At 59.4% G+C, this 22,848-nt stretch overlaps 2 protein-coding genes and 1 long non-coding RNA gene across 4 annotated transcripts; 1 reads left to right on the top strand and 2 right to left on the bottom strand.

Annotated features, from left to right (window-relative positions):
* On the bottom strand, positions 1-6,559 carry LOC115498993. Its single transcript, XR_003964048.1, has 3 exons — positions 6,041-6,559; positions 959-1,062; positions 1-595 (listed from the first exon to the last, which is right to left on the bottom strand). It is a non-coding gene; the product is annotated as an uncharacterized LOC115498993 (long non-coding RNA).
* STAP2 (signal transducing adaptor family member 2) lies at positions 3,299-10,950 on the top strand. The gene is made up of 13 exons (XM_030292411.1): positions 3,299-3,400; positions 5,667-5,738; positions 5,889-6,011; positions 6,961-7,017; positions 7,502-7,602; positions 7,802-7,936; positions 8,704-8,773; positions 8,867-8,969; positions 9,093-9,167; positions 10,095-10,250; positions 10,338-10,430; positions 10,508-10,582; positions 10,817-10,950. Exons 1-13 carry the CDS (start codon positions 3,299-3,301, stop codon positions 10,903-10,905), a joined length of 1,251 nt encoding a protein of 416 aa, XP_030148271.1. The 3' UTR covers positions 10,906-10,950.
* A 69-nt stretch (positions 10,951-11,019) lies between these two features.
* FSD1 (fibronectin type III and SPRY domain containing 1) lies at positions 11,020-22,571 on the bottom strand. Of its 2 annotated transcripts, none has more exons than XM_030292313.1 (13): positions 22,488-22,571; positions 21,462-21,557; positions 21,117-21,248; positions 20,248-20,349; positions 19,436-19,458; positions 19,137-19,258; positions 18,060-18,269; positions 14,809-14,907; positions 13,865-14,024; positions 13,240-13,319; positions 11,747-11,998; positions 11,557-11,645; positions 11,020-11,453 (listed from the first exon to the last, which is right to left on the bottom strand). In XM_030292313.1, exons 1-13 carry the CDS (start codon positions 22,500-22,502, stop codon positions 11,343-11,345), a joined length of 1,491 nt encoding a protein of 496 aa, XP_030148173.1. In that variant the 5' UTR covers positions 22,503-22,571; the 3' UTR covers positions 11,020-11,342. The 2 variants fall into 2 exon arrangements, with proteins under 2 accessions (XP_030148173.1, XP_032451520.1); XM_032595629.1 differs by having other exon boundaries at positions 13,240-13,352; positions 13,889-14,024.
* Positions 22,572-22,848: the final 277 nt, after the last annotated feature.

The following is a 22,848-nucleotide window of genomic DNA, read 5'->3' as shown; positions in this document are numbered from 1 at the left end:
ATATAAAAAGAATTACACACCATGACTGAGTGGGGTTTACTCCAGGGATGAATAGCGGGTTCAGTATTCAAGAATCAATCAATGTTAGCCATCATATTTAACAGGCTGTGGTCGTGGAATAACGGTTCCCTAAAGATGTTCACATTCTAATCCTCAGGACCTGTAAATATGTTAGATTACATGGCAAAGGGGATTTAAGGTGCAGATGGAACTTAAATTTCTAATCAACTGCCTTGAAAATAAAGAAATTAGCCTGGATTAGCTGGGTGGGGGCGATGCCATCACAGGGGTCCTTAAAAGCAGACGACAGTAGTCACAACAGAAGAAATTCGGAGTGATGTGATGTAAGGATTCTGCCTGTATTTGCTGGTTTTGGAGATGGAGAAAGGGGACCATGAGTCAAGGAACCCAAGAAGCTTCTAGAAACTGGAAAAGGCAGGGAAATCGAGTCATCTTCTGAGCCTCCAGAAAAGAACGCATCTCTGGCAACCCCTTGATTTCGGTTCTGTGAGATCCACGAAATACATTTGTGTCGTTTTAAGCCTCCACGCTTGAGGTAATTTGCCAGAGCAGCCACAGGAAACTAACGCGCAAACTAAGGAAGAAAGGTCTCCGTCAAGATCATTTCAGGGGCGCCTGGGTGGCTCAGTCGGTTAAGCGTCCGACTTCAGCTCAGGTCGCGATCTCGCGGTCCGCGAGTTCGAGCCCCGCGTCGGGCTCTGGGCTGACGGCTCAGAGCCTGGAGCCTGCTTCCGATTCTGTGTCTCCCTCTCTCCCTGCCCCTCCCCCGTTCATGCTGTGTCTCTCTCTGTCTCAAAAATAAATAAACGTTAAAAAAAAAAATTAAAAAAAAAAAAAAGATCATTTCAACTGATACAGAAAAGGCATTGGACAAAACTCAACACCCATGCAGGGTAAAAACTCTCAGCAAACTAGAAACAGATGGAAAGCAACTCACCTGCAGTTAACATTGTACTCGATGCGGAAAGACTAGATGCTTTCCCCGTAACAGAGAGAACAGGGCAAGGATGTTCACGCTCGCCACCCGTATCCCACGCAGTCCTGGAAATTCCAGCCAGTGCAATAAGGCAAGAAAAGGAAATGAGGGGCATACCGATTGGAAAGGAAGAAATAAAACTCGCCCTGTTTGCAGATGATAGGATGGCCTTCCTAGAAAATGCCAAGAGGCGAACACGAATACCTCGTTCTAAGGAGCTTCACTTCATTCTGCTTCACAAATAGTGCCTTTTTTTTTTTTTTTAGTAAATTGAAGGTTTGCGAAAACCCCACATCAAACGGCACCGCTTTTCCAACAGCATTTGCTGACTTTGTGTCTCCTTTTGGTGATTCTCGTACTATTCCAAACATTTCCATTATCGTTGTATACTTCTGGTGGCTCATGGGAAGAAGGCAAACTATTAGCAGTACCGGGAATTTGGAAGTTGTTTCCAACCCTCATGGATGACGCTGAGAGAGAGAGAGGCAAACCAAGAAACGGACGCCTTAAAAAAAAAATGTTTTTTAATGTTGTTTATTTTTGAGAGAGTGAGCGAGCGGGGGAGAGGCGGAGAGGGGGACAGATGATCTGAGGCGGACTCGGCACTGACCGCAGAGAGCCTGATGTGGGGCTCAGACTCACGAACCTTGAGATCATGACCTGAGCCGGGGTTGGACACTTCAACCAACAGAGTCACCCCGGCGCCCCTTAAGAAACAGACTCTTCGGTGCGCCTGGGTGGTTCAGTTGGTTAAGCATCTGAGTCCTATTTTTGGCTCAGTTCATGATTTCGAGATGTGTGACTTCGAGCCCCGAGTGGAGTCAGGCTCCAGGGTGACAATGGGATAGTCTCTCTCTCTCTCTCTCTCTCTCTCTCTCTCTCCCCCTCTCTGCCCCTCCCCTGCTCACACATGCTCTCTCTCAAAAGAAAAAAGAAAGGAAAAAAGAGGGACAGAGGAAGAAAAGAATGAAGGGGAAAGGAGAGGAGGGGAGGGAAGGGACTCTTAACTACAGAGAACCAACAGCTGGTTACCAGAGGAGAGGTGGGGGGGTGGGGGATGGGTGAGATAGGTGATGGGGACGAAGGAGTGCACTTGTCCTGATGAGCACTGGGTGTTGTGTGGAAGGCAGTGTTGAATAACTATACTGTACACCTGAAACTAATATTACTGAAATTTAAATAAAAGCTTCAAAGATTTTTTAAAATGTTTATTTGGGGGAGGGGGGCAGGGGCAAAGAGGGAGGAGAGGCAGAGGATCCTAAGCGATCCTAAGCGGGCCCTGTGCTGAGAGCAGAGAGCCAGACGCAGGAGCTGTGAGATCCTGACCTGAGCCTAAGTCCAAAGGGTAACCGACTGAGCCACCCAGGCGCCCATAAATACATTTTTTTAAGTACAGTCTACCTCCCAACGTGGGGCTCAATCGCATGACCCCAAGATCAAGAGTCTCCTCGTACACGTCCCACTGAACCAGCCAAGAGCCCCTTAAATAAAACCTTTTAAAATTTTTTAAAGGTTTATTCGTTTTTCAGAGGCAGAGCATGTGGGGGGAGGGGCAGGAGAGAGGGAGACACAGAATCGGAAGCAGGCTCCAGGCTCCGAGCCGGCAGCCCAGAGCCCGACGCGGGGCTCGAACTCACGGACCGCGAGATCAATGCCTGAGCTGAAGTCGGACGCTTAACCGTCTGCGCCACCCAGGCGCCCCTTAATAGATATTAAGGCGCCCCTTACATACATTTTTTTAAAAAATGGAGACGCCTGGGTGGCTCAGTTGACTCTTGTCAAAGAGTTGCCATCTCCTGTCTGCTCCCAGTGACACACAGGTGCGATTCCTATCAAAATCCCAGCAAGATTTTTTTTTTTTGTAGATTTAGGGAAGATTGGTATAGCAGGCAGGCAGCTTAAGGGGCACGCAGACCTTCATGCGATGTCCCTGTTGTGTCCTCTCTGGACACACGCACTGCCACTGGGGCACCAGGCTCCTCCCTTTCTCACATCCAGACCTTTGCTTAGGCAGGTCCCTCCTCCCGGTGCGCCCTCTGCCCAGTCCCTGCTCAGCACTGAGAGCCTCCCAGTGGCTCCCTCCTCCCCAACTCCAGCGGGCCTCCCAGACTTCTTGGGGAGACCAGAGAGGCTGGGATTTCCCTAGGACCTGCCTGGCCCAGCACCCGCCCAGCACCTGGCAGGGGAGGGAGCTGGGGAGCTGACAGAAGAGAAAATTCCCCTGGAACCGGTTTCTCTGCTTCCTGGCCCAGCTGGGGCACCCACCCCGGGGAGAGGCCAAGGCCAAAGACCCGGGCCACCATGGCCTCAGCCCTAAGACCACCCCGGATCCCCAAACCCAAAGGCGCTCTACCTTCACACTACTACGAGAACTTTCTGGAGAAGAAGGGACCCTGTGACGGGGTAAGGCACTGCTGGGCTCCTAGGTGGCTGCACTCACCTCTCTGAGCCTGGATCTTCACACCTGGCCGAGGGGGCGGGGTGGGCAGTGGCTGGGGCCGGGCGCCTGCTGGGGGTGCTGGAAAAGGTTCTGCCCACCCTCTGGCTGTCTCTGACTCTGGTTTATCTCTTTCTCTGTGTCTCTCCCTGCCTGTCTGCCTCCCTCTGTCTCCCTCTTGGTCTCTCTTCTCTTTCTCTTGGATACAAACAGATCAGGGACTTCCCCCAGGAAGTGGAAAACCTTCTGGCTCCCAGGTCCCAGCCCCACACTAACCTTGAGCCGAGCCTCAGCTGCGGGGGGGGAGGGGGGGGGTCAAGGCCAGGAGAGGTAGCTGAGGGGGCCGCATCTGGCAGGACCAGAGACGGATGCAAGCCCAGTCCCTCCTTCCCTGAGGCGCCCCACCCCCCACACTTGTCTCATCTTCTGCTACAACCCCAAACACCCACCCACTGCATTCCCTGGCCACCCCCACCGCCACTGCGGATTGCGGTCCCCTCCTCCTTTCCTTGTGCCTCCAAGTGCCCACCCCCCACCGCCCCCCTCAGGCCTACACACCATCTAGGCCACAGGGGTCCTCACGTCTTCCTGACTCCCAGGCCTTGCGCAAGGGACTCTCCATCGTTGTGCCTCGGTTTTCTCTATTACACAATGGGTATAGTAGGGCCGTAACCATGGTTACTGGAGAAGGGGTCTGGGGTCCTGACTCCACAAACACTGTTCACTGGTATTAACGCACCCAATTCTTTCAGCGGCCTCTGCGGTAGGTTCCTCTTTATCGCCATTTCATGGGTGGGGAAACTGAGGCACGGAGAGCTTAAATACCTTGTGCAATGGCGTATAGTGGGTACACGACAAAGCAGGTCTGACCTGCTGAGTTTAATCACTTACTGCTCTGCTCCCAGGGCCGAGCACATGGTAAGTCCTCAGTAAATGTCACTTAAATGTATCTACGGACAGATGGGTAGGTGGATGGATGGGTATGTCGACGGTTGGACAGACATAGAGACGGATGGGTGGGTGGGTAGATAAGTGGATGAACAGATGGATGGGCAGGCAGATGGACAGATGGACAGGTGGACTGATGATGGCTACTGGGCATCAATATGAAAACTATCCTCATTATCATTACGGACTAATGAAAGTACCTCCTCCTCCCGGAAGTCTTCCCGGATTTCCCAGTTGGAGGGCCTTTCTCCAGATCTCAAGGCCTAGGGTTTGTCCCTCTCGGGGTACTGATTACTCTTCCCTGGAAGATTTAGTATCTATGCTTTCTTTTTAGTTTTTAAACGTTTATATATTTTTGAGAGACAGTGTGTGAGTGGGGGAGGGGCAGAGAGAGAGAGGAGGGAGGCACAGAATCGGAATTAGGCTCCAGGCTCCGGGGAACTGTCAGCGCAGAGCCCGACGCGGGGCTCGAACCCACGAACTGTGAGATCGTGACCTGAGCTGAGGTTGGACGCTCAACCGACTGAGCCCCCCCAGGCGCCCGAGTATCTATGCTTTCTATATTCTTCTGGAAGACAACCTATTTAGAAACAGAAGCCATGTCCCAGGTAGTATTTTGCCTCTGCAACAGAACTGGGTGCAGAGTAGATGTTCAGGGAATATCTGGTGGAAAAAAAAAACAAACAAACCCATTCTCTTACCATCTGAGCTGTATCAGCCCCCTTGGACCACCAGAGAGTTAGGACATTTATAATTCAGAATCCTGGGGGCAAATCCTGAATCGGCAATAACTTCTAGAGTCCAGAACCTTGTGAAATTCTGAGACCGCAGACTCAGGCCCACAGGAGATCCCAATAAATATTTATGGGGTGGACAAGGAGAAGAGGGTGTATGTGTGCGAAAATGGGTACATAGATGGGTGGGTGGGTGGATGGTTAGTTCAACTTACTCCTGGATCTCCTACCTCTGTACACTGGCCAGGGGTGGGGCGGGGGCGGGGCGCTGCCCTGCATTCCCCATTCCATCAAGGAGGATTCTTTGGTCCTTTCTCAAAGAACAACAGATCCCCATAAGTTGGGCCATGGATGGAGAGGGCCTCCCAGAGAAGGCGACGTTCATTCAAAGACCCAAAGCAGGTGATGAAGGAAACTGTGATGATCTGGGGAAAGAGTCTCCAGGCAGAGGAAACGGCCAGTGCAAAGGTCCTGAGGCAGGAGTGGGTGCCATGGAGGTACCCGGATTTCCCTTCTCACCTCCTTCTCTTTCTCTACCTTTGGTCTCCAGGATTACAAGAAATTCTGGGCAGGCCTCAAGGGTTGCACTCTCTATTTCTATAATAGCAATCGGGACTCCCAGGTAAGGAGGGGAATGAGCTGGTCGCCGCCCCCTCCCCGCCCCCCTCCTTTGACCTCAGGGACCAAGCACAGAGGGCGGGTGTTTCGGCCAAGCCAGAGGGCCTGGGGAGCCACGAGCCTGGCGCTCAGACCCCTGCTTCCGGATCCCCAGCACGTGGAGAAGTTAGACCTAACGGCACTCGTGAAGCTCACAGATGACCCACCCTGGGGAAGCTCCCGAGACCCAGGCATCCATTTCAGCCTGGTCCTCCGGAACCAGGAGATCAAGTTCAAGGTAGGCCCCTCCCTCCTTGTCACACTTACCACTAACACACACTAGCATGGAGTCGCACGGAGGCTACCGCTGGGTTGGTGACACTGGCCGAGTCACTTGACTTCTCTAGGCCTTGGGTTCTTCGCCTGCAAAACGGGACAGTACATAGGAGACAGAACAGCGCGCGAGCCGCAAGGATGGACCCCCCCCCCCCCCACCGTTCAACCTTGCAGCTAAGGTTATCGAGCGCCTCCCGTGTGCCAGACATTCTCCTGGTTGCAGTGAACAGGACACTTAAAACTCCTCACCGTTGTGGAGTTTGCAGTCGAGCGGGGGAGGCACACAGTACACAACACAAGGGCGTAAAACATATCTGGAGGGGCAGACGGCAGGAGACGCTTGGAAAAAGCGCTAGGGAAAGGACGCAGCGCGCTCAGGGTTACCGTGTGAAACAGGGCGACCGGGGAAAGCCTCGCCGAGACCCGCAGGTGAGGGAACCGGCACGTAGATACCTGTGCAAAGGCTCCTGTGTCTGAAGAGCTGGGAGGAAGAAGAGGAAGAAGAGGAGGGGGGAGGGGGGAGCAGGAGGTTGCTGGGCAGAGGGAGGGAGGGGGAGAGACGGAGGGAGGAGGGCAGGGAGGGGACAGGGCGTGGGGTGCAGGGCTTTGTGGGCCCTAGGGAGGACTTGGCTTTTACCCCAAAGCAGACGGGAGCCCGGGGAGGGTTTAGAGCATTGGAGATACAGGATCTGATTTGTATTGTTTTCAAACTTGACGCAGTAACATTAAAGACTTCTATCCCACTTTCCTGAGGACTTATGATGTCCAGACATCCTAAAGTAACCCGGGTCCCAACTCGTTTAATCTTCAAAAGAACCCTTGGGAAACAGTGGCTATTATTCCTCGTTCCCATTTCACAGATGAATTGACCGAGGCTCATCGCCATGGGCTCTTTTTCTGTCCCTCCGCAGGTAGAGAGCCTGGAGTCTCGGGAGATGTGGAAAGGCTTCATCCTGACGGTGGTAGAGGTAAGACTGGGTGCCTCCTCGGGGACCCTCTTTTCTCCTTCGACGCCACAGTCCTCAACCAGGCCCCCAGAGTCTCCTACACGGGTCTCACGCTGGCGGCCTCTGAGCCCAACGCAGCCCGCCAACGGCTTCTGTTTTTGCCAACAGTGTTGAAACTGTGAAAGTGATCTGCCATTATTTAAGAGCCAGGAGTTTTTGTCAACATTCCTGATCTCTGCTTTAGTCCTTTGTCCCCTGTCTGGCCCCGCGGCCTGTAGAGTTTTGAGAGCCTACATTCGAGCATCTGATCTGTCCTTCCCCTCCCCGAAGTCTCTTCACCCCTGCCCTGAGGAGGCGCAGGGTCGCTCTGGAGCCCCCAGGCCCGGGTTCCCATCCTGGCTGCCTGGGCCCGCACCCCGACCTCAGGGTGTCCCCTCGGTGACGCGGGCACCAGCCGCCCGTGCCCTGACGTCCAGGCGCCCGCGGGTGCCTCATCGCCCCTCAGCTCCGCATCCCGTCCAACCTGACCCTGCTGCCCGGACACCTGTACATGATGGCCGAGGCCCTGGCCAAAGAGGAGGCGCGCCGCGCGCTCGAGGTGCCCTCGTGAGTGCCCCGCCGGGCCGCGCGCAGCCCCGGGACGGCGGCGGGCGGAGGCGCGGGGCCCAAGGGGCGGCCGGCGGGGTCTGCGGGGAATCCCGTCTTCCGGGACGAGGTCCACGTCCCGGGGGCGGGGCTCCGCGGGAGGGTGTGGCCGCGCCCCAGGGGCGGGGCCTGCGCGGAGTGAGGGACGCGTCCGCCCCAGCTGCTTCCTGAAGGTGAGCCGGCTGGAGGCGCAGCTGCTCCTGGAGCGCTACCCCGAGTGCGGAAACCTGCTGCTGCGGCCCAGCGGGGACGGAACGGGCGGCGTGTCGGTCACCACCCGCCAGACGCTCGATGGGTGCGCATGCGCGGCGCCGGGATGGGCGGAGGGACGCGGTCTCCGGGGGGCGGAGCCAGAGTTCGGGGGGGCGTGGGATCCCGAGGCCGGCCCCTCCCCGGAATGGGGGGTGGGGGTGGGGGTCCACGCCTGGGGGCGGAGCCAAGGGCCGGACGGAGGACCCCTTGGGGGGAGTGGTTAGATCCTGAGGCGGGGGCGGGACTCTCTAGGTGAGGTCAGACCCTTGGGTGAGGATGGGCTCTTCGGGGCGGAATCGGGGCCGGGTCTGGACCTCCGGAGCAAGGAAGAAATCAAATCCAGGGGTGGTAACCAGCCCTTTGGGCGGAATCAGGACTTGTGGGTGGAGTCATAGGCCGGTCTTCCCCTGGAACCAGGGTGGTTGAATCAGGCTTTGGAGGTCCACTTTGGGGACGGATCAGAGCCTGGCCCTAAATCCTTCTTTGGGATAGCCAGGTGAAGGGTAGGGCCACATCGAAGGCGGAGTTAGAACCCACGGGGCGGGGCCAGAGGGGGCGGGGCCAGAGGGGGTGGAGCCATCAGGGCGTGGCCCTCCTCAGGTGCAGTGCCGAGACAGCGGCGGGGTCTTCCTGGGGGGCGGGGGTGTGCAGTCAGTAGAGGGCCTGATTCTCCCGGGAGAGTCACGCCAGGTCGGGGCACGGTCACTGTGCGCAGGACCAGGTTAGCCCCTCCGTGGGGGCGGAGCCAGGACGAGGGGCGGGTTCCTCCTGGGCCTGCGCCAGCCCCCTCACTCACCACTTCCTGGGCAGGTCGTCGGTGGTCCGGCACTACAAGGTGAAGCACGAGGGCCCCAAGTATGTGATCGACGTGGAGGAGCCGGTGAGCGTTGGGCTGGGGTACTGGAAAACGCAGGGGGGGGGGGTCTGCGCCCCTTCCCCAGCAGCCCCGACTGCGACCTCTACCCGCCTCCAGTTCTCCTGCGACTCACTCGACGCAGTGGTCAACTATTTCGTGACACGCACCAAGAAATCGCTGGTGCCCTTCCTGCCAGACGAGGACTATGAGAAGGTGCTAGGTGAGTGCGGCCTCAGGGAACTCCGGGAACCCAGTACGTGCCTCTCCCTCCCCTGCCCCCACGGGGCACCCCTGGATCAACCCCCAGCCGCCGCGCCTCCTCTAGGACCACTCTCTGTTCCAGGCTACGTGGAGGCGGATAACGAGAACGGCGAGAGTGTGTGGGTGGCACGCGAGGCCCCCGCGCCCCGAGGCCCAGGTGATGCCCCCGCCCTGCAGCCACCACTGGGCCATAGTGCAGAGAGACCTGGGACCCACATGGCGCCGCCCGTGTCCAGTCTTGGACCCAGAGTTACAAGGACCCAGAAGTTACCCAGACCCTGCCCTCCGGGTTGTGGAGCGGGGGACAGAGCTGGACACACTTCCAGCCCTGTGGGGTTGAAGCTGGGGCTGAAGACAGCGGTGCCTAGAGTTGGGGAGAGAAAGGGGGGAGGCTTCCTGGAGGAGGCGCTGTTTGCTTAAGGCCTCAAAGGATTTCAGTAGGTTGAGATGGGCAACGGAGGGGACGGAGGGCTCACCTGGAGCGACATCTACCCAGAGATGGGAACCGGGGTGGCTACTGAGAAAGGGGTGGGGGGGGGATCCCGTTTACAAGGCGGGAAACAGATGCTAGGAAGGCCTCTGGGCTGAGCAGACGCTGGGGGGCCCCTTGTGCACAGTGGGCACGAATGTGCACACATACACACGTGAACACTCACAAACACGAATTGCGTCCACCTGCACAAGCAGCTCACGTGCAGACACGTGCACGGACAAGGGCTCCGCACATGCACGAATACTCGTGTCACACGATTCCCGTCCCGTGTGGCACACATACACATACCTTAAGCCACAATCACGTGTGTGGACACGAATGCTCACTGGCGAGCACAAATTTGGACACGTATAGGCACGTGGGTGCACACGCTAACGTAGACAAATACTAGCACCCTCGCGGTGTCAGGCACGTATCCACGCATTCAGGTGCGCGTACAAACCCTCTGCCTGTATTCAGCTATGCAAATTCACTCGGTGTGCCAGATTATGCGACACAGGGACACAGACACCGACTCCTGGGTGAGCGTGTGTAAGAACCACGCACGCACAGGGTCACACGCGTGAATCCGGCAACTGCGTTTCTCACCAGGTCCCGCACCCCCCTCGGGTGGCCCCAGGCAGCTGCCTCCCGTGCCCGTCACACCCGTGTCGGGCCCGAACAAGCTCACCCCACTCCGGAACGAGGATGAGAACTACGTGATCCCCATCGCGCACGCCCCAGCCGCCACCTACGTGAACGGGGACGGTAGGTGGGGGCGGGGGGGGAGACGGGGACAGGGGAGGAGGCTGAAGGGTAGACGTGACGTGACGTGCCACACCTTTGTCCACACAGTGCCTTCCCCTAGTCGGCCGGTCACCCGGAAGCCCAAGAAGGTGGCAAAGGTTCCGGCAAAGCCTCCAAAGCTACCCGTTGCGCCCAAGCCAGGTAGGGGTCCCGCCCCCAAGCCCTTCCCTTGTCCGGTGGAGAGCCGGCCTCAGTCCCTCCTCTGTCCCCTCCTCCAGAGCCCCAAGGCCTCAACGGCGGCCTGGCCAAGAAACTGGCGGGCAACTCAGCGCAGGCTTTCTTCCCCACGACAGGTGAGGCGTCTGGGGGTCCGTGCGGCCGGTGACCCGTGCTGTCACGCGGGACCCACACTCCGAAGGGCCCCACGCTTGGCTTAACGCTGTGCGGTCTTGACACCCCTCAAGGCTTTTGAATAGATTTTCATTTTTCACGGGGCCCCGCAGATTCTGCGGGTGGGGTGGGGGGACAGCGTGGGCTGGGGACCCCCGATGCGGCTGAAGTCCCCCCGCCCCCCCCCCCCCAACCAGGCCTGGCGGATTTGACCGCCGAGCTGGAAGAGAAACTGCGGAGGAGACGGGCGCTGGAGCACTCGGCCGGACACGCTGGGGACCTGTGAGCCAGAGAGGCGGACCCCTCCTCCCAGAATAAAAGCTCAAGTGACCCCAGGGCCTCTGCGTCCGGCCTGGCGGAGGAGGGGGGGGCGGGAGGCAGTGGGGGTCTGGTAGACGTCTGCCCTCTTAGCAAAACCTGCCACCCGGCCCTACAAGAGAAGCCCACTTTACAGCCAGGAAAGCCGAGGTCCGGAAAGGTTTGGGGCACACTCAGTGCCACCCAGCCCCAAAGAACCATCAGCACGGCCTGGCCAGTGATTGACCTTTATTAGGACGCGAGGTGGGGAGGAGGGCCCGCCCCGGGGCCCGCCGCTCCCCAGTGGTGACCCCCGCAGGAGTTAAGGCTCCAAGCAGCAAGAGAGGAGAGGGTGCTGGCTGAAACAACCGAGGCCTGGGAGGGCCCCCCTCTGGATCAGCCGGGCGGGGTGGGCGGTCCAGGGGCCTAGGTGAGGCTGGTGTTAGAGCTGCTGGTGGCACTGCCCCGCTTCTGCAGGCAGCGCACGGAGCTGGGGACCTGCAGGCCCGTTGTAACCTGGAAACTACCGCACCACACCTGGGGCACAGGGGGAGGGGGGCAGGCGGGCTCAGGAGCAAAGCCGGCACCCGGCGCCCGCCCCCCCCCCCCCCGCCGATCCCCGCCACGGAAGGGTCCTCACCGTGAAAGCGGGCAGCAGTGGCTGTGTGAACCTGGCCTTGAAAGTGTGCAGCAGCTGTTTGGTCCGGGCGTTGTAGAAGGACAGGAGGCCTGGGACGGAGGCAGAGCGACAGGGGGACCGATAAGGGGATCGTGGCAGAGGCGGGAGGGGGAGAGGCGGCTAGAGACGCGGCCCGGGGCGCGGGGGTCACCTTGGTGGAAGTCACAGTGCACGCCCAGGCAGTCGGGCACGGGGGCGTCCAGCACCTTGGCCTTGTTGGCGTGCTTGGCGGTGAAGCTGGCCTGTAACCAGTTGTTGACGTGCAGGCACCAGGACGCGGCCGTCTTGCCCAGCTGCTCGAAGCGGCCCAGGCTGCGGTACGCCACCCCCACGCCGAACGCCTTGCTGTCCGGCTCGAAGCGCACCTCCCAGTAATGCTCCCCGCCGTCGATCAGCGTGTCCCCTGTGGGGCGGGGTGGAGTCGGGTCCCGGGTGGCCTTGCGCCAGGGGGCGGCCACCTGGGTACTCCTCAGTCCTCGGCTACGGCTTCCGGGCCGTCCCCGGGCCTCATCCGCCTCCTCTAGATGCTCCGAGAGCCCGGATACTCGCCAAGCCTCGGCTAATCCTTTCGGGTTCTCTGCCGGTCCAGGCTACTCGTTCCAGATACTTCCAGGCCTTAGAAGCTTCCTCCAAAGCAAACAATTCCTCCCCGTGTTCAGACACCCCTCGGTCCTCAGTTCTCTCCGACACTAGATCACCCCCAAACCCCTGCGCCTGGCGGACTCCCAAGTGTTCCCACGGGCCTCGAATCCCACCGGAGCGCAGAGTCTCGCCGGCGTGCCGGGCCCCTCTCCTACTGCTCTGTGAATCTAGGGTCTCCCCGGACCCCCAGCCCCTGGTGGAGGCCAACTTCTTCCAGGCCCGACTGCACATCCTCTCCTGCCCCCGCCTCCCTCACGGCCCACGGCCCTCTCCCGTCTCAGCTCCTCCCCGACCTCAGCTACTTTCCCAACCACAACCAGGCTCCTTCTTCCCAGAGGCCCCGTAGCCCCCTCTCAGGTGTCAGCCACTCTGCAGAACCCCCACCCCTTCCCCTGCTTCCTCCCCGGACCCCACCTCTCGCCAATCTCAGATGCTTTCAGGGGGAAAACCCAGCTCCTCCACAGAACCCCAGCTTCTCCTCAGGTCTTAGCTTATCCCCAGGATGCGGCTACTCTCTAACCCCGCCCCTGCCCAGGTACTACCGACCGCACTGACTCCTGCACCCCCCAGCCTCTTCTGGGAGCCCCCTTCTGGACAGCGACGATCCCCCTGAACCCTGGTTCCTCCGTGGGCCCCATTCACTCCATCGCTAGCTGTCTCCCACACCAGCGACTGTCTCTGGCTCCCCCACAAACCCGGCTGCCCGCTAGGTGACCATTCTTTCCAGCTACTCCACAGACCCCAGGACGCCCCCTGGCCGACCTCCAGACCACAGCCTCCACAAGTTCTGCCCCCCACCCCCAGTAAGCCCGCCCCCTCCCCCCTCCCCCCCGCCAGTCCTCAATTCCTCCAGCACCACATTATTGGAACCATTCCCAGAAAGCTTTGTTGGTGGCTGCCTCAGTTTCCCCAACCAAAGGAGTTCTCTCCACCCCACACCCCCCACCATCAGGGCCCTGCCCAGAGTGTCCCCTCTGCCCTCCTGTCTTTGCCCCTCCTTACCCAGCACCGTGTAGGACTCGGCCGTGAAGCGATCCCGGCCCCCACGACCGGAGGGCATCCTCTTGGGAGACGGCACGCCTCTGTGAGTGACAGGGAGAAGGTTCAGCGCAGCCCTTACTGTCCCCACAGGAGGGTTTCCCTGGGCCCCCCACCCCCACCCTGGCCGCCACGGTCTTCCTGTCAGTCCTTCCTAGGACTTGGTTCTTTTCACGCACTGGGCCCCTCCTTCCAGAACATGCCCAGATAGCCCTTCCTCGGCTGGAAAACTACTCAACTGTCAAAACCCAGTTAAAACTCTCTTCTTGGGGCGCCTGGGCTAGTCGGTTACGCATCTGACTTCGGTTCAGGTCGTGATCTCACGGTTCATGAGATCCAGCCCCGCGTCAGCTGTCCGCGCAGAGCCCGCTTCAGACCCTTTGTCTCCCTCTCTCTCTGCCCCTCCCCTACTTGCACGCACTCCCCTCCCCCCCTGCCCCGAAAATAAATGCGCATTATAAAAACAAATCTCCTCTCCCTTCTCGGGCTCCCTCCTTCCACCCCAGCCTTGACCACGCTGGGCTCTGGGTGTCCCTGCCCCGTGTGATCTCCTCCACCAGAAACTCAGGGAGGCCAGGGGGCAGGCTACCTGGCGGGGGAGTTGACGGGAGACGCCGTGCGCCCCTTGCCGTCCTTCTCGCGGGCCTTGATGTCCTGCACCTTCCCGCCCATGGCGTCCCACTCCACGGAGAGATCATCCACCCGCAGGTTCTGGTGAGATGTGGACGCGTCCAGGCGGAACATGAACGCTGGGGCCGGGCAGACGTGGGAGTCACAGAGATGGGGAAACCCGGAGAGACACAGAGAGAGAGACAGAGAGACAGACAGTGACCAAGACAAACCATGTGACAGGGACGGAGAACAGAGAGCGACAGCAGGGACTAAGACAGAGAAAACGAGAGAGGTTGCCGGGCTCAGAGACAGACGGATACAGAGCGACAGGCAGCAGGACGCCAAGAAAGACAGCCGGGGCAGAGCCGAGGGCCAAGGGAGTGAAGGCTGAGGGCTTGTTGCCTGAGGGTCCCCTAGGTCTGGAGCCATTTTCAAAGCACTGGTGGTACTTCTGCTGGAGGGTAGTCACAGGAAGGGGCCCGGGCTATAGCACGACAGTTAGGCTAGACTCTAGAAAGTCCTCCTCACAGAGCACACAAAGGTGTGGCTGCAGGAGAATAAGCGCGGGCTTCACTACTGATATCCCATCCCCAATTCTAAGAGCGCTTATCTAGTTTTTAGGAGAGAGAAAGAGAGAGGGAGGGTGTGTGTGTGTGTGTGTGTGTGTGTGTGTGAAAGAGAGAGAGAGTATAAAACCCACCCAGTATAATGGGCTCAAGTGCAAAAGCAAAAAACCATGGCAGGTGTGTATTAGACACTCAGGTTAAGGAAGCTACTGGGGACTAAGCTCCGAGCTTCCTGGCAACCAGAGCAAAGAGTCACGGAGCCCTGATTAGAAGATGCTCATTACACACCAGTACCTGGGGCCCCAGGGCGAGGGGTTATGGAGTCACAGCCAGGGTAGGGGTGGGAACCAGTCACCTGGTGTCTCCAGGGTCACCGACTCGGAGAACTCGCCTGCAACTGCCTTATTACAGGCCTTCACACGGAAATTCATGTATTTCATGTCAAACTTGAGACCTAGGAGCAACAGAGGGATCTCAACGTGGCGTGCACTTTGAGCAAAAGGCTACAGGTCCCTGTGTCCCACGGTAGTCCCAGTACTCATTCTAAGGAGCACCTCGCAAACGACATCTTATCCCTGAGACACCATCCTTGCCCTCATTTACCTGTGGTACTATGGGTACTTGGCTCCGCCTCCAATCCAGACTGGCCAATCAGGATGCTTAGGGACACAGTAACAGCGATTGGTTCAGGAATGGGCACATGACCCAAACTGGCCAATCAGAAACTTCCCTGGGACTTTGGGCTGGTATTATAGGGAAGAGAGTTACTGTCTGAGGCTGGCCAGCGGGGAGGAAGCTCCTCTAGGAAAATCTGTCAGTGCATTTGGCAAGCCTCCTTCAGAATGTCGCATCCACACGCAACAGAGGCAGGGAACAAAGGCGAACGAGCCATTTGATTTGCTGGAACCCCTCGATCTCCCCATGCCTGGTTACTTAAAGATATTCCCTACTTCTAGGATATGTCCCCCGCTTTCTTTCTTTCTTTTTGGGTTCGTTTCTTCCAGTCTTCAAAAAAAAAAAAAGCAGCTACCCAGTTGTCCTTCCCCTCAAGCTAAACCTCTTTGGAGAGCTGTCTACACCCTCACCCCTTCTCTGCTGCCTCGCTCACTCTCCCTCCTCTGGCCTTTGTCGGTCCCCCACCTCGCAGGACCTCCTGGCTGACCACTCCTTCCCTCCTGGAACATTCTCTCCTTGGCAGCCACGGCACTGTCGTCTCTTGGCTCCCCCACTCTGTTTGTTCTCCCTAGGTCTTCTTTGCAGGCACTTCCATCCTCAACACCCTTAAATGTCAGAGTGACTCTGTCTGGGGCTCTTATTCGTGTCACCGTGCCCCTGTCCCCTTCTTGCACTTCAGACACCATCCGTCCACCAGAGCACCCACTGCCCAACCCCTGGCTCAGACCGCATGCCCAGTTGCCTCCTGAGTGTTCCCCTTGGGATGCCCGTCCTCTGATCATCCAAAACAGTACTCAGCGCCCCCTGCTCTAAAACCTCCCATAGCTCCCCTTTGGCCCATTCTTCATCTCACTTCTCCCCACAGATGTTGTTCTGTCCGCAAACCGAACTTACCTTCGGACACAAAGGTTCGCAGTGCTCGCTTCAGCAGCATGTAGACTAAAATTGGAATCACCCAGGGGCGCCTGGGTGGCTCAGTTGGTGCAACAGCTGACTCCTGACCTCGGCTCAGGTCATGATCTCACCGTGCGTGAGATCGAGCCCCGCGTCGGGCTCTGCACCGGCAGCGTGGAGCCTGCTTGGGGTTCTGTGTCTCCCTCCCTCTCTCTCTCTCTCTCTCTGCCCCTCCCCCACTTGCTTGAGCTCTCTGTCTCAAAATAAATAAGCTTTAGAAAAATAAAATAAAATTGGAACGATATAGAGAACGCTAGCATGGCCCCTGCAGAAGGGTGGCGTGCAAATTCGGACATGAAAGGCTCAGCGCTCTGGCCTCTGAGCCCTAGATCAGGCTGTTCTGCCTAGAAGACTCTTCTCCACCCTCCCCTCCTCTGTCGGGCCTCAGCCTGGCTGCCACCTCTTCCAGATGCCCACCCAGACTGTCTCCCCCTTGTCCGGATCCCCTTCCCTGAGAGCCCAGTACATGACTCAGCAACACCACCTACCGCCCCAGAGCAGAGATTAATTACCAACCAGAAGGCTCAGCTTCTGAAACCTGGAACCCATGTGCCTATGGGCGGTCTGGACTCACTGTGTGCCTCAGTTTCCTATTCTGCAAACTGGCAATCGCAATGCCAAATCCCCAAGCAGGGTTCACATGAGGACGCGATGAGCCGAGGCATGTACGTACCAAACGCTAAACCAAACCCCTCCCGACTTGCCCAAGCAACGGAGACGACAAATGACGACACGGGTTCGTCGCCTAGATGAGAGCATTCGTCCCTATCGACATCACACGCCTTTCAGTGGATTCAACGTCCTGCCCTGCGGAACGCACTCACTAGGAATGTTGCAAAAGGCAACAAGAGGGGGGTGGCGAGGGGGTGACGCATCAGGAAGCCTGGGATGCGACAGACCTCCACGCTGACCGTGGTGGCCGGTCCCTGAACTTGCACACGGGACGAAACCGCATACGGGCGTACACACGCGCGCGTGCACACGGACGAAGGCACGTAACGCCAGCGAAACGCAGACCCACGAGGCTCCTGTCCGTTCCTTGGTTTAGATATCGAACTACAGTTACGGAAGCGGCTACTGACGGATCCTGCTTCGGGTTCTGCGTCTCCTGCCCCTCCCCCACTTACGCGCTGCCTCTCTGTGTCTCTCCAGAACGAATAAGTGTTTAAAAAAATAAAATAAATAAAATAAAAACAAAGCCTGGGGGGCGGGGTGGAGTGGGATATGTTTGTTTTGATTCCCATGCAAAGGATAATAAACCAGTAGCTTCTCAGGCCCTTTTCTGGCTGCTGGCTTTTCTTTCCTGCAATTAGCATGCTCATTAGTAACCATGCATGCTAATTACAGATAAAGAACAGGCTGATTACAGCCCAAGAGCTGTAGCGACAGTTATCTTGTGGGCACGGCTCTCCCCGCCACTGAGGATTTCCGCCGGCGCAGACGGCTGCTGAAACTCATCAGGGACCCCCATTTTACCCTTCTGGAGACACTCCCCTTCCGGCTGGGGGGAATCCCCACGCTTTCTGCTTTCTGACGACTGCCAAGGAGATCCCCCAACACTGGGGGGATGCCAGCTCCAGGGCGGGACTGTCGCCAGTCTTGCTCACTAGGGCAAGGGCAGCACCGGCAGGCGCTCAATACCCGGAAATGAATGAATGAACGCTGCATAGGAGACGTGAGACGCCGATGGGGAAGGCCTTGCCTCCCCGGGCCTCAGTCCTCTCATCTGTAAACTGGCGGTGAGACGCGTGTCCGTTGTTCGTTACGTGTGGGGCAAACATTTAGCACGTAGTAAGCCCTCCAGAAACGGAGCGGTGCCTGTCACCAATATCGTTTTGATTATTATCACTTCGTTACTCCTGATCAGCCCAGCGGGGCCCCCAGTTGATGGGGAAAAGGAGCCCGGAGGGGGCTGAGCCCAACGGGGCTGGGGGTAGGGGGCGGGGTGGGTGTCAGCAGCAGGGCTGAGCTGCTTACCGGTCAGGGTGTACTCCGTCTGCCGGATGCCCTCGATGACCATCCACGGCTGCTCCTCCTTGAGGCGGGGCGGGCCCTCGAAGTTGGTCCGCCTGTACTCCAGCACGTAGTGGTCGATCTTGCTGTCCTCGTCCGGCATGCGCCACACCAAGGTCACGCAGTTGTCTGCCACCAGGGACTCGGCCAGGTCAATCACAGGGGCGCTGGGCACTGTCCAGGACGGGGGGGGGGGGGGGGGGGTCAGGTCCTTTGCCTGCAAGGGCGATCTTACACCTCACCCGCAATTGAGGCCTTCTTGGGGGCCTCCTCTGGAGCCCAACCTTGGGAGCGGGGCCCCTCCGGGCACTGGGGCCTGGGGGTGGAGCTTCCACAGGGTTTCACCAGAGTGGGGTGGTGGGGAAGAGCTTCCTCAGGGTTCAACCAACAAAGGCCTGGGCCTTCTCAGAATACCACCATTTCAGGATAATTTCTAGAATTCTCTCATAGGGGCATGGCCTTCATGGGAGGTGGGTAGGGCTTTCCAGGACTGGGCCTCCAGGAGCGGGCTTCCTCGTGGCCCCACCCACACAGGCAGGCTATCCTCGTGGCCCCACCTCCCGGGGCGGGCCTCCTCGTGGCCCCACCCACACAGGCAGGCTAACCTCAAAGGCCCATCCACAGGGGCGGGCCTCCTCGTGGCCCCACCCACACAGGCCGGATATCCTCATGGCCCCACCTCCTGGGGTGGGCCTCCTCGTGGCCCCACCCACACAGGCAGGGTATCCTCAAGGCCCCACCCCCAGGGGCGGGCCTCCTCGTGGCTCCACCCACACAGGCAGGGTATCCTCAAGGCCCCACCCCCAGGGGCAGGCCTCCTCGTGGCCCCACCCACACAGGCAGGGTATCCTCAAGGCCCCACCCCCAGGGGCAGGCCTCCTCGTGGCCCCACCCACACAGGCAGGGTATCCTCAGGGCTCTACCTCCAGGAGCGGTGCCTTCGGGATTTCAACGCCAGGTTTACCCCAGCCTTTCTCAGGCTACCCTAGACTCCCGGGCCATTTCCCTGAAATCCAGGTCGGGAGAAAGTTCCCCCCTCACCAGGTAGGAACTTGAGTGCCTGTAGCATCCTGCGCTCCTGTGCAAAGTCCACCATGAGGTGACTCATGTTGTCGCTGACCTTGGCTTTCAATGACAGCCGGAAGGCAGGCGCCATCGTCACACTGCAGGGAGGAAGATAGAGGCAGCCTGCCGGCAGGCACCTCAAAAGGGCCCAGGCCTCTGAAGCGTGCACGGGAGACCCAGTCCCCTTTGTTCTGGTTCAGTGCGCTGGGCCAAGGGACCCCACCTTCACACCAGGGACAGGGCACTGGGGTGGGAACCAGATCCCGGCATCTTACCCATCTTTGATTTGCTTGGCAGCCTGGAAAAAGGGACGGAATAAAATTCAAAGTGTTGTCTTCATTGAATCAGAAAGTCACTACACAGACAGGAAGACTGAGGCCCAGAGTGGGCCACTTGGCAAAGTCCCCACCACTGGGGCAGAAACACTTGGCTGTGCCCCAAAGGGATAGGGGGCAAAGACAGGCTCCTACCCCCACCCCCAGTGCCCAGTATATACAGCTGGCCAATTTGGCAGATAAAAATGCAGGGTGCCCGGTTACCTCTGCGTTTCAGATAAACAAAATGATTTTTTAGTATAAATGGGCCCCATTCAATATTTGGGACATATACTAAATACTTCATGGGATATATTATATTCCAAAATTATTCATTATTAAATTTAAATTTCAGATCAACCACAAATAAGTTAAAAATTTTTTTTTCCAGTTTATTTATTTTGAGGGAGGAGGGAGAGACAGAGCACAAGCAGGGGAGGGGCAGAGAGAAAGGGAGAGAGAGAATCCAAAGTAGGCTCTGCCCTCTCAGCACAGAGCCCGATGTGGGGCTTGAACCCACAAACCGCGAGATCATGACCTGAGCCGAAATTAAGAGTTGGATGCTCAACCCACTGAGCCCCCCAGGCGCCTTCAACCGCGAAGAATTTTTTAGTATAAGTATGTCCCATGTGCTCTTTGGGACATACTTCTGAATGCTGCCCGGGCCACACTTATACTAAAAAGTCACTCATGGTTGATCTGAAATGCAAATTTAACCGCGTGTCCTATATTTTAGCTTGTAGTCCTACCAGTATGGCTTCTGAGGCGCCCACCTGAGGGAAGTCCTCGCTGTCCGTGGCCTGCAGGGTCTGGTTGGCCGTCTCCAGAAGCTCCTCTGAGCTCTCCAGGGCCCGCGTGCAGGCAGCCAGCTGGTTCTACGAGTGGCATGGCATCGAGGGAAGAGACACCTCACCCCACTGCGTCAAACCCTCGCGGTCTCCCCCACTTTGTGGGATTGGGGACACCACACCTTTCTCCAACTCCAGGCTGCGGGGGTGGGGAGGCTGCAGGGAAATCGGGGCTCACTCCCGGCAGCACAGCAGAATCCCCTGGGGAATCCCTTTCTTGAAAACTCACACGCCCAGACCCCACCTGAGCCTTGGGGCCCCAACTTCTTCCACGCTGGGAAATCTGGGATGTTAGGAAGTTGTCCGGGAGGTTCTGATGCAGCCCTGGTGCCTCAGTTAGAGTCCTAGACCCCCTAGGGGCTGTACGGGGCAGGGGTGGGGGGGTTGGCAAGAGGCGACGCTGTCGGATCTGGGGACCGGTGGGAAGGGCTGAGAAATCGGAGGCGTTGGGGGAGGACAGGAGGGGAGGAACAGCCAGACGTGGATGTGGTGAAGGAGAAGGGGGTGGGGGTGGGAGCAGGGACCGAGAGGGACAGCAGGTGGGTACACGGATCACGGCCAGGGAAGGGGCAGAGAAGAGGCCAGGAAACAGAGGAGGTGAGGCCAAGGCCACTGGGGTGTCTGTTCTGGATCCGGGAGACACTCGGGGGCACCTCCAAGAGGCGGTGTGGGAGGAGGAGCAGGTGTGGAGGGAGACCCTGAGGCCAGCCGGGCTCTGCTGAGTCTGAGGGGTGCAGTGGGGGGGGGGGGGGGGGTCTGGGTGACGGTCCGGAGCGCCCCCCAGCCCACCCCACCTGCAGCTCGTAGGTGCGGCTGGCACGGTCCTGCTTGATCTTCATCAACATGCCCTCCTTCAGCTCCTCCAGGAGGGAGAAGAGGGACTGGAACTCCGCCTCCAGGTCTTCCTGTACCTTGGTGGAGTTGGCCTTGGGGAGAGGTGGTGGGGTCAGGACGGCCAGGATCGGCCAAAGCCCAGGCTCAGACGGGGACACGGAGGCCTGGACGCGGCAGCCGGGCACAGTCCGACGGGCATCGGCAGCAACAGGCTGGCTAACTCCCATGGCTGCCCCCCCCCCAGCCCTTCTGGCCCACGAACTCCCCACCTCCTTCCGTCCCTCCTGCAGAGGGGACTTCCTCACCTCCACGTTCAGCAGCATTTGCTTGAGGGAGTAGATGAAGCTTTGAATCTCTTCATTCTTCACAGCCAGCGTGGTGATGATCTTCCGCAGAGCCTCCTGCCCCCACCCGAAGCAGGCACACGCCAAAGCCGGTAAGCCCCTCGGCCAGGCCCGGCACCCCCCCCCCAAACTTGGGGCTCCCCACTCCGCCTTCCTGGGATCCAGGAGATGTGGGAGCCACCGTGCCAGTGAGCTTGGGCACCGCCGTGAGGCAGGCCCTGGGCGAAGCTCTGGCCCCACCTCCCCTCGCCTGGCACGTGCCCATTTGACAGGGGAGGAAACTGAGGCTCAAAAAGAGCCTCTGGGGAAGGCGCCGACCCTGGGCCGAGCCAGGTCGGCCTCAGCACAAAGCCTTCAACCTGAGGGCGGGGCGTGATCTGGGGTGAGGGGCCACCTTGGGAACAGGGATCGGGAAGAAGAAAGGAGGAACCTGGGAACGCGGGGCCAGAGGGCCCAGGCAACTGGGGAGCGGGGCAGGGAGGTCTGGGGGAGGGGACGGAGAGAAGAGAAGCCGCGTGGGAGGATCCCGCTGGGGCCTGGAGCCCTGACCCAGGCCTCCCACGGGAGGGACCCCCTCCTGGTCCCCCTTCTGGGGGTGCGGGATCGGTGGGATCACCTGTGCGGAGCCGGAGCAGCGTCCTCAGGGGCGGGGCGGGGCAGAGACCGGACACCTGGTCCGCAGTCCGCATGGAAGGCGTGGGGGATGGGTCAGGCTGGGGCTGGGATGCTGGGCGCCGGTGGGGGGCTTGGAGGGGATGCGCCTGGACCCGGGCCAAGATGATGAGAGGTCGGGGCGACGGCGGGGGGGGTGGGGTGGGGGTGCTGGGTCCCGCATTGGGGGGCTGGATCCCGGCGGGGTGGCGGCGGGGGTGGGGCCTCGGCCGCAGAGCAGCTGCGGGGGTGGGGGTGGGGGGCGCTGCGGCAGCACCTGGTCCCCTCCCCTGGTCCACCCCCGCCCCGCCCCGCCCCGCCCCGCCCCGCTCCTACCCTCTGGTCCTCCATGGCCGCGGCCCAGGTCGTCCCCGGCCCGGCCCGCGGGCCCCGCTCGCTCTTCTGGTCCTCAAGCCGCCTTTGCCGCGACCACGAGCCAATGGCCCGCCGAGCCCTCCCCGCCGCCGCCGCCGCCGCCGCCGCGCCCCCCGTCAGCGCTCCATCACTGGCCGCAGCGCGCAGGCGCGCTCCCCGCGGCAGCCTGGGAAACGTAGTCCTGCGCTGGGGTCGCTGAGAGCCGGGACCCCCCCAGAGCCTGGGGCCGACGCCGGTCGCGATGACGGAGCTGGCGAGAGCCCGGGACTGGGAAGGAGGCTGCCTGGGTTCGACCACCCGGGTGGTGACCTCGAGCCCATCC

This window comes from Lynx canadensis, chromosome A2, assembly GCF_007474595.2.
Source record: "Lynx canadensis isolate LIC74 chromosome A2, mLynCan4.pri.v2, whole genome shotgun sequence".
In the NCBI taxonomy this organism is placed as follows: domain Eukaryota; kingdom Metazoa; phylum Chordata; class Mammalia; order Carnivora; family Felidae; genus Lynx; species Lynx canadensis.
Note: the sequence above shows the minus strand (reverse complement) of the source record. Positions and strands in the feature narration are given on the sequence as shown.